This window comes from Ambystoma mexicanum, chromosome 8 (genome assembly GCF_040938575.1).
Source record: "Ambystoma mexicanum isolate Mex_15411 chromosome 8, UKY_AmexF1_1, whole genome shotgun sequence".
Taxonomy (NCBI): Eukaryota; Metazoa; Chordata; class Amphibia; order Caudata; family Ambystomatidae; genus Ambystoma; species Ambystoma mexicanum.
The window spans coordinates 50946034-50958262 of record NC_090929.1 but is presented as its reverse complement, the minus strand read 5'-3'; the positions used below and the strand labels follow the sequence as shown (position 1 = coordinate 50958262).

General features: G+C 49.9%; 1 protein-coding gene across 3 annotated transcripts in view; it reads right to left on the bottom strand.

Annotated features, from left to right (window-relative positions):
* FUBP3 (far upstream element binding protein 3) overlaps positions 1 to 12229 on the bottom strand; it is a 320256-nt gene that overhangs the window by 9331 nt on the left and 298696 nt on the right. For 2 of the 3 annotated variants that reach the window (XM_069609266.1, XM_069609265.1), the window contains 4 exons: positions 11273 to 11433; positions 11032 to 11102; positions 10700 to 10776; positions 8305 to 8376 (listed from right to left, as the gene is read on the bottom strand). In XM_069609266.1, coding sequence (XP_069465367.1) covers positions 8305 to 8376; positions 10700 to 10776; positions 11032 to 11102; positions 11273 to 11433 — 381 coding nt within the window. The remainder of the gene's footprint in view (positions 1 to 8304; positions 8377 to 10699; positions 10777 to 11031; positions 11103 to 11272; positions 11434 to 12229) is intronic. The other variant, XM_069609264.1, reaches the window with a different exon arrangement.

Here is a 12229-nt window from a genome sequence, read left to right as displayed (position 1 = left end):
AGCAGCCCTGCAGATGTCCAGCAGGGGCACACCAGACAGGAACGCCGTAGTTGCAGCAATCGCTCTGTTCGAATGGGCTCTAGGACGGCCAGGCAACTGCCGGTTTGCCAACCGAAGACAATGGGTGATGCAGCCGTAGAGCCACCTGGCAATGGAAGCCTTGGAGAGTGCCTTCCGTTGGTTCACAGGGCCCAAGTTCAAACAGCTGTGATGTCTTCCGAAAACTTTGTGCGGTCCACGTAGAACTTCAGTGCTCTAGCCACACCCAGAGTGTGCAAAGTCCTCTCAGCCGGCGATGGGAAGAAAACATGCAACACCAAGGGCTCGTTGAGATGAAGTCCAACGGTACCTTTGGCATGAAGGAGGGATGAGTCTTCAGCACAACCCTTGTTTCGTGGAATGTCAAGTACGGAGGCTTACAGCAGAGGGCCAGGATCTCTCCCACTCGTTGTGCAGAGTTTATGGCCACAAGAAACGCGGTCTTCCATGAAAGAAATTTCAAAGGTGCCGAATGCATAGGCTCGAACGGAAGATCCATGAGCCTCGTTAGCACCACATTGAGCTCCCACACCTTGGCCGGAGTCTTCACCGGCGGGAACGAGCGGAACAGTCCTTTCATGAACTTCTTAACCAGGTGATGAGACCACAGCGACGACCGCCCCAGAGTTCTGGTATAGTGGACGATAGCCGCCCGATGAATTTTGATGCAGGCATGTGCCAGCCCTGCCTTGGCCAGCGACAGCAAGTACGGCAGCACTTGAGGGGCCATAATCCGTGGAGGGTTTATCTTCTGTGCACGGCACCAGACAGTGAACCTCTTCCATTTATGTCCGTAGCACTTAAGCAAAGAAGCCCAGGCCTTGGCAAGTACACCGGGATCTCGTACCCTCTGAACTCTTGTGCTGCGGGAGCCAGGCCTGCAGGTTCAGCAACCATGGGTCGTGATGCAGAATTGCACCTCCTTCCCTGGTGAAAAGATCTACGTCCGCCGGAAGCTTGACTGGCGGGGGGACGCCGACATGTCCAGGAACCATATCTGCCTCGGCCACGCCAGTGCGACGAGGATCATCCAGCACCGGGACAGTGAGTGGACTGATGAGTTGCAGAAGCAACAAACGCATAGAGGAACAGGCCGTCCCAGGGGAAGGAGAACGCATCCCCCCCATGCTCCCCCGCTGGGGAAACCTGCCGGCGAACCTCCGGCACTTGGTGCTCCTTGCAGTCGCGAAAAGGTAGGGATTGCTCCATCATCGAAACAGTAGATCCACTTGATCCTGCCGCAGCTCCCACTCATGACAAGAGTGCAGCTCTCTGCAGAGTGAGTCGGCAACAGTGTTCTGGTTGACTGGTGGGGATGCCAAGCCTGGCCTGGCTGCTGCGGATCCCGACCAATGGCACTCCCAGGGCCAACGGACTTGCAGTGCTTTGCCTTATGTTGGTCCCCTGTCACCAGCGCACCCTCAAAGGTCTTAGAAGGCCACTCAGACTTTCGAAAAATTTGCCGGGGATCACCTGCCTGGTTCTTCATCTCCAGCCACTCAGTGAGCCGCTTGTGACGGTCCTTCATGATGTAGGAGGACATGTTCTTGCAGAACGCACAGGCCTCCTCCACGTGTGAGCTGTCCAAATGAAGGCAATAAAGGCACATGGAGTGCCCATCCTCCAGGAAGATGTTCCGGAGCCCGCTTCCTGGGCAGATCCCGAACAAGTGTCGAGTCTCTCTCTTCGGCCATGTCCATGTGGTGTAGGCCTCCAAGAGTCTCCTGAAATCCTCTGAGAAGTGAACTCGATGAAAAATCACCCTTGAGGGTGCGCAGAAAGACCCGAAAAACGGGTCCCCCGTTAGTCGGTTGGTGGATCGATGGAGCTTGAGGCTTCATTGACTGAAAAATAGAGCAAAACGCTCAGAAAAATCCCAAAACGCAGAAAAAGCTACAGAGCTATAGCACGAGGACTCCCCAACACTTTAACATGCAGTAAAAAAAAAATCTGAAGATGGCTGCCAGAGGAGGGGCTTAGGTAGAGGGCAGTCATTGGCTGGGGCAGTATGAACCAGACCAGCGATTGCGATTAGGTGAAAGTTCAGAAACGAAACTGATTCTTTACCAAGGATTCCCAGCCTGATAACGGGGAACATTCATGAGCATGTGAATCTATGACAGACCCCATGCTTGAGAAGGGAGGGGCCGCCGGTGCAACAGGCATCCTCTTCTGGATCTCCAAGACCAGAGTATGCAAAACAGTCTGCCGAGACATCTCCAGGTGGCTGCGGAGGCGAAACCAGTGCTGAGGTGCAGGCTGGTCACCCAGGCCCCCACCACCCTGCTGTTCCTCGGTCTCGTCGGAATCCTTGCCGTAGGGCCTGCTCTCGACACCTCTCCTCCTGGAGAGTCTGGAGGCAGGCAATCTCCCTCTGAGATATCCGTGCCGTGGCCTACCCCCCCCACACCCCTCTTCTCTGCAACCGGAGGGGGACAGTTTTGGTTAAATTACTGCCATCTTGCCCAGTGTCCACAATGGGCTGAAAAGAGGACTCCCTGTGGCAGGCAGGGATACTCTCGCTTTCAGGGCTGCGTCCTGCGGGTCCGCCAAGGTGGCCTTCACGAGTGACACCAACCCTTCGATGGAAGGCTGGGCCTTAGTTGGATGTACCTGGGCATTCATTGTCTTGGTGGAATCTGTTGTCTTCTCCTTAGGGGGAAGCATCAGCGCCCCACTCACCCTTCGCCTTCTCCAGTGGGCCTGACTGGGCTTCTGCTTGAGCTTGCCCGGATGGTCCGACTTCCTCTTTGAAGATCGAGCGTTGGCTGGTAATCTAAGCCACTGTACTCTCCCTGGCCGCTGAGGAGCCTGTCGCAACGGCGCTCCGGGTGAAAGTGGACTCATGGTGCTTGGCCTTTTGTTGGGCCCCTGTGGTAGAAGCGCCCTCAAAGGTCTTGGAATGCTCCATTTCCTTGGTAGCAGGGGAGGCATGCTGCTGGGACCCACAGAGCAGGGGCCTTGGCCTGCAGCCACTCCTTGAGCTGACGATGTTTCAGCGTGCAGGGTACCAGGTACCATCTCTTGACAAATAATGCAGTCCATGTGCGTTGTCTGGGTACAGGCAGTAGAGGCACTTGGAATGCCTGTCTGAGAAGACATTCCGCAAGTCGCAGTCAGACCATATCTTGAAAAGGGGAGCCGTATCCACGCGGCGTAGGCCTTGAAGAAACTTCTGGAATCCTCCACGAAGAAACGCAACGAGCATTCGCCCTTGAGGGGTGCTGAAGAATCCAAAAAACAGGTCCCCTAATTGGCAGGTAGACTGAAGGAGCACGAAGCTCGAGGGACCGGAAAAATAGAGAGCCAAGCATGAGGACTCCCAACACTTGAATGTGTGGTAAAAATCTGAAGATGGCTGCCAGAGGGCAGTCATTGGCTGAGGGCAGTATGACCCAGAGACCAGTGAGGAGTTCAGAAATGAAACTGATTTTTGCTCTTTACCAAGGATTCACAGCCTGCCGGGGAATATTCATGTGCATTTGAATCCATGCCAGACCCCATGCTGGAGAATGAATCAGTCTTCTCGCCAGAGAATTTGTTCTAACAGTTTCGAAGACGGTTGAAATCTGAAGGAAGCCGCGGGGGCTGGGCTCTATATACTGGACATCCCGTTGGTACTGCCCAAGCACCTATAAAGACATTGATAGGACACTCAAGGTGTCATCGTTTTTCAATAGGAAAACGACTATTAAAGTTACTGAAGTTACCCAGTTTGACAAGAAATATTCACAGCATGCGAATCCATGAAAGATCCAATGCTTGTGTAAAGTGAGGGAGTAAATAGTCAATAGTACCTTTATGCAGTTCTTGGTTCAGCAGGGTCGAACAAAACTTCTAGGTACTACACAAGACTTGAAGATTATGGACAACACAAAAGGTAGCACCAGTGTCCCAGTGGGTCGAATGTGCAACAGTTCTTGAAACCACAGCTCCAAGCAGTGCAATGGCAAACTCTACAATCCCAGCTGGCCTGGCTCTCAGACTGCTGAGTGCCAATCCAGGGGCGGGCACAAGATTTGTGCTTCACGTGCCCCCAACATGGGGGAGGCTGCCAGCCACAGCATTACCCAGGACCTCACCATGTTGCAGGAGCCTTGCAGTGCACCCCCACTGGTCCCTTGGGATGTTAGGAGCGCGAGTTCCCCCCCCCCCTGCCTTGGACATTCCCACTTCACCTTACTGGTTGAGGATTTTGAAGAACTCACCCAACAGGGGTCCAATTAAATCTTGAAAGGATCGAGTCCAAAATAGGATTCAAACAGGATTCAAATAAGTGGTGTGAAACAGGTGATTAGACAAAAGCTAGCCTGCCTTAGTCATCCAATCCCAATTCGTGAAAGAGGTGGACTTTTCCCTTCTCACATGACGCCCAAAGTGCTTTGCTCTAGTGGAAGTGGACACTAGAGGCAAAGTGAAAAAAGACCGCCAAATTGTTAACCTCATCCCTCATTTCCTTCTAAATAGAATCAAAAGCCTTAAGAAATGCAGCAACTTGATGTGAGGCCTAGCCCTTATGTTGTATGCCACCTGTAGAACGCCTGCCATTGGTATGCCCTCAAAGCGCTAGGTTTGTGAATAGGTGTCCTGCAATTCCTTTTCCCATTCTAGCCTTCTGTGAAGGTCAATAGGCGTTGCCTGCCTTTACAGAGGAAGCAAGGCTACAGTCTTGTCAGTGCTAGCCTCATCTGGCATGACTACACATCGCCTTCCACAGTGGAGTTTGGCTTGCATGATCAGAAGTAGTGCCATGCACCATGCCTTAGCCCAGTGATAGCTTGATCAGAGTTTGCCCTACCACCATCATGGTCTGTCATCCTAGTTTTGGCGCACACCTTCAATGAAGCCTACACTGCAGAGACTCGTCACTGCAGATGTTAAATTAGCAACTGACCTTTGAACCTGCTCTGCTCTACCAATGGCGCAGGTGATAAAAAGCACCATAACGATGCTGCAGGACACAGATTCACACTATGCTTCTGGGACAGAGTTACTAAAAGGGGAATCTGATCAGCAGATTACCCTTTTCCAAGATGGAATTACCTGCCTCATTTTATTTTTTTTAAAAAAAGCTTTGCAGCTGCCACAGAGTTCATGCTAGTTTTTCAATGGTTAGGTGGCTGTTGTGTGGCGACGCTGGGTGGCAGCATAGCATCTTAATGGGGTCTGGAAGGGAGACTGACATGACAGACATGACAGACCCAATGACTTACCAGTGACACGGAAGCTTTGCGAGGAGAGGGTGAGCGGATTCAGTAAGGTGCAGATATTTCAGGTAAGGTGAAATAAACAGTCGACAGGAATCCCATATAGGATTTTCTACGTTTCTCCCCATCGCCAGTTGGGAGCACACAACAAGAAGACTGACATTAGGTCAAGACATGACAAAGCTCCCTGCATTTAGGAATGGATGAAACCATGGTAGGTAGAACAGTACAGAAATCCCAGTGAGTGAGGAGAGGTCCAAGTTGGAGGCATCAACCCTGTAACCAGAGGAACCCTAGCATCTCCCAGCTCATGTTCTGATAGAAGACTCAATGAAGCTGCAAAAGTTGTGGCACCGGTCTCGAGCTAGGTGCACGTTTAAAATGTGTGCAACAGGGGTGTGTTTACAATACAGGCAATGCAAACAGGTGGACAGGTCTGTAATTCACCCCTTCTCATGACTGGTGTCATGCCTGTGACCTATTGGGACCACAAGACAGTGTTGCTCTGCAGGAAACCTTTGTTTTGTCAGGTACTAAGAAATTCTTATTGTCTGAACATGCACAAGGTGGGGGCCAGGTGCAGAGCAGTGGCCACAGATTCATCCCAGCTTCCAAATCAAGCATTAAGAAAAAGCATCAACTTAAGAAACCAAAGTTGGGTAACATTCATCTCTCACCACCTCCCTCCCACCCAGCCAGCAGTATGGAGGACCATGCTTTTCATCACTGGAGTAGTGTTACTTCGCCAAGGTCTGCCCGTGGAGTAGAATACTCGGCCCAAACCTTATCCTGCAGGAAGAAAAGTGAGGGGGGGGGGCAATGCATGCTACGAACACAGGGAGGGACTCTTGTGATGGCATGGGCGACCATGGTTCGGCAAACGGGAGGGAGTGGATCGGTTCTAAAGAGGCGACAATCTCTTCGTGAGCAGATTTGGCTAACGCAGGTTAGTACACAGCACTGTTGGATGCATGAGACTTCAGTGCTCCAGAAATCTTGGGAAGTTTAGTGCTTTAAGGACCCATTCCAAAATTGCATGGACCATGCTGCGTTTTAAATTTATAATCCTATTATATAGGTATGGCAATAAATAATTTACAATAAGTCATCCGTTTTGCAATGCAATTCTGCTCGGTGCTCGGGTCCTATCGCAACAGAAGGCAACACTTTACCGATCCATCGGCATTCCACGCGCAGCTTCTAATTGCCATGTAGCATTGAGAATGTATAAGGTGCAAATTAATGCATGGTCAACGAACAGCAAACACTTAAGTAAAACCTTTTTTTTTTAAAAAAGGTAGTTTAAGGTAATTTCTGCTACAAATAAACATTACGTAGGGACTAGAAGGGTTTTTATATCCTTCTGGAAAGGCACTGGGGTGGGAGCAGATGGGGAATTACACGGGGGGGGGGGGGCAACAGGGAAAGCTTGCCTGACAGTTAACCGATTTCGAGGGACGGAAGGAAGTCTGTGGTAAACTCAGGTTTCGGTGCATTAAACATGCCAGGCGGCTGCTGAAACATCCTTGTAAACAATGCAAGCCAACATGAACCAAACATGGACATCCAGAGGGCCAAATAAGTCCGGCATACGTGAAATACGGCTGTATTCCCTACCCCGATAGCAGTGCGGATGACTAAATTAAGAGGGGTGGTGGGGGGTCGGGGGGAGAGAGAGAGAGAGAAGAGGTCAGCCTTCGGACCTTAGCCACACAAACCCGGGGCAGGCAGCAATACATGAATGCAATGCTGAGTGTGGGAGCCTAGTTCACCTTTTAAGCTCTCGGATGCCCATGTTATTGTGCCGACCGAATCACCCTACCAGAAGGGTACTCCTGGGGAATCCTTACTTGATTAGGACTGCACCCAGAACTGTTATGGAAACTGTACTGGGTACTCGACACCAGACTTCTGCCCACCAGATGGAAGGGAAACCCTGGCAAGCTCAGATTAGGGAAACGGGGCAATCCCTGTGCGGATCTGTGTTGAAGGCAGAAGCCGCGGCAGCTGACAGAGCAGAGTCCTGTGGTTGACCCCAGAGGTCTAGATCAAATTGCAACTCTCAAGCCCAAGTCTACCCATCTGAGCTGCCACAACTGGACGCTGCCCGTCGGCTAGTTGTAGGTGCAGCTCCAGTAAACTGAAACGGTGCAATAACCTTTTTTGACACTAGGTGTTACCAGTAGTAGCTCCCCCACAGCTCACCCTCGCTTGATACTCTTCAGTTTCACTGGACCAGTCACTACTACAGCGCACTGCACTATGAGAGGACCAGAGCAGTGAAAGCCAGTGGCTGGAAATCACTGAAGCTACTCAACCGCAATGTACAAATAAGGATAGTCTTTCCTCCGACACCACTTGAGTCTTTTCAAAGCCCTACAAAACATTATGTCCTCCACTAGCAATTAAAGACAAAGCTGCATCAGAACCAAAATGGTCAGTCAACACCATTTTCAATAATGGAATCAAAGTTAATCCTCTTCAATCTTTATAGCTTACAGGCATATAACTCGCATGAACAGCTTACTTTAACAAGCTACAGTACATTTCTAAAGCCTGGGTGTAGAAATTCCTTTTTTGAAAGTAATACAGAGTATTTACCAACCAACACTAGGCGAGACAGACAGCAAAAAATGAAGGCACTCAACACCAGCAATAACTCCACTCTGCAAAAGATCGTGCCAACACACCCATTCAGCCGTAAGTGGCAACTCTCCCATTTATCCCTGCAAAGTCCCATCACCAAACCCAAGCCAGGCTACTTAAGTCACACCACAAACTAGGTTCTCACACCACTGCCCTCATTTGAAGGTCATTATCTCCCCCCCCCCCCTCAACACAATAGCCAGAGCCGCCTTCTCATCACGAGGTTAGGTCCCAGCTTGTCAATGATCTACAGGCAGGGAAAGCTGCATCCACACATGTTTGAGAACTAGATTAATGCCCCCCCCCTCTGCCCCAACCCTCCAAAATTTTAAGTGTCCGATAGACACTTTACGAAAAGATTAAAAGGCGCTTCTACAGAAAAGCACATGTTGATTAAGGGAGCTCCACCTACTTTGCTTTTTGTAATACTCCTCCCAGGCCTTGCTGTAATCCGGCTGGCTGTTCTGCTGCTGGTTCTGCTGACCTGCACAAAAGAGCAATGAAAAGTTGTTCAGATGAAGACTTGCCTCAGCAGTACCTTCTCCAGTATGCCACACCCCCTCCCACCAACCCCAGTCAGCGAGTTCCTAGCATTCTTCCCCATCCCGCCAGGCGTCAAAAGCCAGACCAATCATCTGAAAGCTCTATGGAAACCCCTACAACACCCCCACCCTTTGACTAACCCTCATTCTCTCTCCACCTTACTTACCACAAGTCCCTCTCTCACATTTCCAACAAACATCAAAACCTACACTCCTCCCCGGGCCAACACACCCACACTAGAAGCACACAGCCTCGCCGCCTCCAGACACCAAGCCCTCTATGCATCCTACATGTCATACCTACAAAGCGTACACAAAGACCAATATCCGGGTACTCCCGATCAGCAGCCTCACCTTTCACTCTGCACCCAAAAATGCAGCCACTCTTCCAGAGCACCTGCAGGCCATGAAAATGGCTACAGTACGTTGTATACATCCCAATAACTCAACACCTGACTGCCCCAAGACGGGACAACAATGCTTTTGCCAAAATAGAATGTTCTGCGGAAGACAAAACAAGCCATAAAGATGAATTCTTCCCCTTACCCCCCCCCATGCACGTATGTGTCTTACTTCGGCTGATTCTTTGACCTTCTGTGACCCGACTAAAGGGCAAAGGGGGCTTTGGGTGAGGGAGAAAAAGCAGCCCGACACACTGCAGTCAAGGAGCTATGAAAAAGGTTTGCTTTTCCACAGCTAGTTGTCCTGTCTCTGCAGTAGTAAGTAGATTGTGCGCTTAAGCAATGTAGCCATGGTCCAAGTGGTGCCACTAAAGCAGCGAGTACAGGCAAAATCTTGTAGGATATTATGGACCAGAGCACGTTTACAAGTATGCTTCTTTCAGGGTAAGACATGCTAGATGCACGTTTGGGTGGAAAAACAGATCTGGCATCATGAGGTGTAGGACGGGGCTGTGGAGTTACATGTCCCCCCCAATGTCACTTTAGGAGGTTAAAGGCAGTTCACAGACTGGATCCAAGCTAGGTGTAGAAAATGTTTACCATAAAAAAGGAAAAAATAAGGTTGATTGAAGCTTTATGGCTAATAGGCATTGGCAGCCAGATTACTAGCACTACGCCCCCTTTCACGTGTACTTGAATTCAAAACATATGAACAATTACGATAGAAGCAAGTTTGATGTTTAACCAGAGAATTCTGCAAGCCAGTGATGCAGGGAACTTCTGAACGGGCAAAGCACTCACTATGGATAGAGAACCTTAGTAAGTAGAGAGCATAGTGTCGCTCCTAAACAGTGACACGTGGATACGTAAACCTGCAAATGAACATTTCCAGGACACTGAGCGGGATACACCAAGCACACGCCTAAATGAGCTACTTCAAAAGTAACCAAAGATGAAATTTGAAAATTGCAAGCCTGCACAGAAATTCTAGGGCAAGGGAACTAAGCACTAATTGTGCTGAAATGCACGGACATTTCTACTATCCAAGTGTGCTTGCTTAGAGAGCTCATGCCAACACTTCTAGGCTGTCATTTTGAATGATTTCTCTTAATTGAAGCACCCAGCTTTCCTTTGATAAGCTGTAGAATATGACATACTTGACAGGAGCTAAACATGGGCGTGCCTACGCTGTGGGCAGCAGCAAAGGGAGGGTGTGTTAGGTCTTGACCAAGGCTTTAGGCGAAACCCGCACCTCTGTGCGGAGGATAGAGTAGCTCAGATGTCCGCCTGATATTGCTGACAACGCCGCCAATTAACGCCCTCTTCAGTAGTGCGATTGCGTCAAGCCAAAGGACTGCAGCAATTCATCCCCCCGCCCCCCAACGCAACCGAGGGTAAAGGAGATCTAGTGTACATGCAGCTATAGGCGCTGGTTGAATAGGCCTAGGGACAGTCCCAGAAACTATTAACCCCCCCCCCCTTTCAGAAAATCAAATATTGCCGCTTATTGGATGGGTTAATGGCAAGGAAACGAATTAGGTCAGCATTCTCACACTGTTTGGGGGAGGGAGGGGTCGCTCCGGGACAACAGCACACCACAGGTTCGAATGCAGATTCCCTGCGCTTAGAAACTCATCTCTGTATTAAGCGCGTTAGAAAAGAACAATTCTATACTTCTTGAAAACCCATGCATAACCAGGCTGCTTAGAAAGGCATGCTGCCCACAAGCCTCTTGACACTCAAAATGGACCTTTAGTCTTGTACCGGCTGTTCGCGGTGACCATCATTTCACAACCCGCACAGTAGCCATTTCACAAAACGAGTCACCCATGGCTCCATTTCTGAATGATAGCTTGCTGCTTACTTGGAACTTGCTGGCCAGGTTGCTGCCACGTCTGGTAGGTGTTCCCCCAACCCTGCGTCATGAATGCTTGAGGACCACTGCAAAGGACGACAAGATTTAGACAAGTTGAACCTTTCCATACATGCAAATATTACCCATGGTTGTGTAACATGGGGCAAGGCATGCCCCTGTAGGCGAGCTACAGTGGGAGGTGGTGTGCCAGCTTTTCCAGGCACTGCAAAGTTAAGAAGAAAGGTCCGTTTGGTGACGAGGGTCTTTACAAGTTATAGGGTGATGTCCCAAATTAGTGAACAGTCCAAGCTCGTGGCGTGGACTGTGCGATGTAAACTTACTTTTGGTGAGGTGTAGCGCCAGCTTGGCTGAAGGGACTCTGACCAAAGCCTGCAGGCCCTAGACCAGTACCCTGTTGAGCAAAATATGAAGTCATTAGTCTGGCATTTCCATTTTCTACAACATTACAGATACACCTGGGTAATTAAGTGAAGAATCAGCCAACTGATACCCTACTTGAACACTGCTCCCCCAAAGAAAGCACACCAGTCTAAAGTACAGACTACCCCAAGCAGCACATACCCCCACTTTCTCATCAATAAGGTGTCTGGCCAGCTCGATCTGTTGAGGTATGCCCCGGATAGTGAATACCCGTACACTGGGGTCTGTATTGGGTGGTGGGTTCCGCTGCAGCTCGACATGGGCCCCAGATTGCTGGTTTATACCCTTTATGTTCTCTCCACCTGTGGGGAGAAAAGGACACGTTAAGTGAAAGCGGGGTTCATTTTCATGGTAGAATCAGGCATTGAGGCATTGGCATTCTTAAGTGTAAAGTGGGAGGTGAGGGCAAGTGTCAGTCTACCACCGAAGTCTGAATGACTGTAAATTGAACCATCTTTACCGGACCTATGGCACGTCGGACCTTCAGTGCTCCAACATTCTGCCCACCTGTCTCACTGCGTAGCATCTTCGTGCTGGTGTGACCAACATTCCACTAGTCTATGCCAACTGATTCTTTTCGGAGCAAAAGACTGCATTGGAAAGGAGGGAAGTGCGTTGAGCGTGGAGAACCAGTAGCACACGAGCATGCATGCCTTCAGCAGCTTAGGAACTGAACCAGCTGCACGATCAGGAGGCGGCCAGCAAAACAGCTCAGTGGCAGATTTGCCTTGCCACTTACAACACTTAAATAGATCAGGTGGTTTATTAATTTCCATACATGGTAACGAAAAGAGTTCATAGTTAGACTACGGTTTAAGGAGCTTTTGCACCCTGCCGTCACATCAGCCTCGGCTTTAGGTCTCGGGTTCCCAAACCCCAAACCATTAAGCAACGTATGGGGGCGTGTAGACTAAAAGCCCGGGCGCAGGATCACTAGAAGGGCATATTAACCAGTGTTTTGCCGATAAACCAGCATCAGACATTGCTCTGCCAAGAAAACAGCATGAAGCTGCCTCGGCCCAGATCGAGCCGATGACACCAGCAGGCACAGAGCGTCGGCTTATTGCAGGCACTGCTACACATTGTGGCAGAAATGTA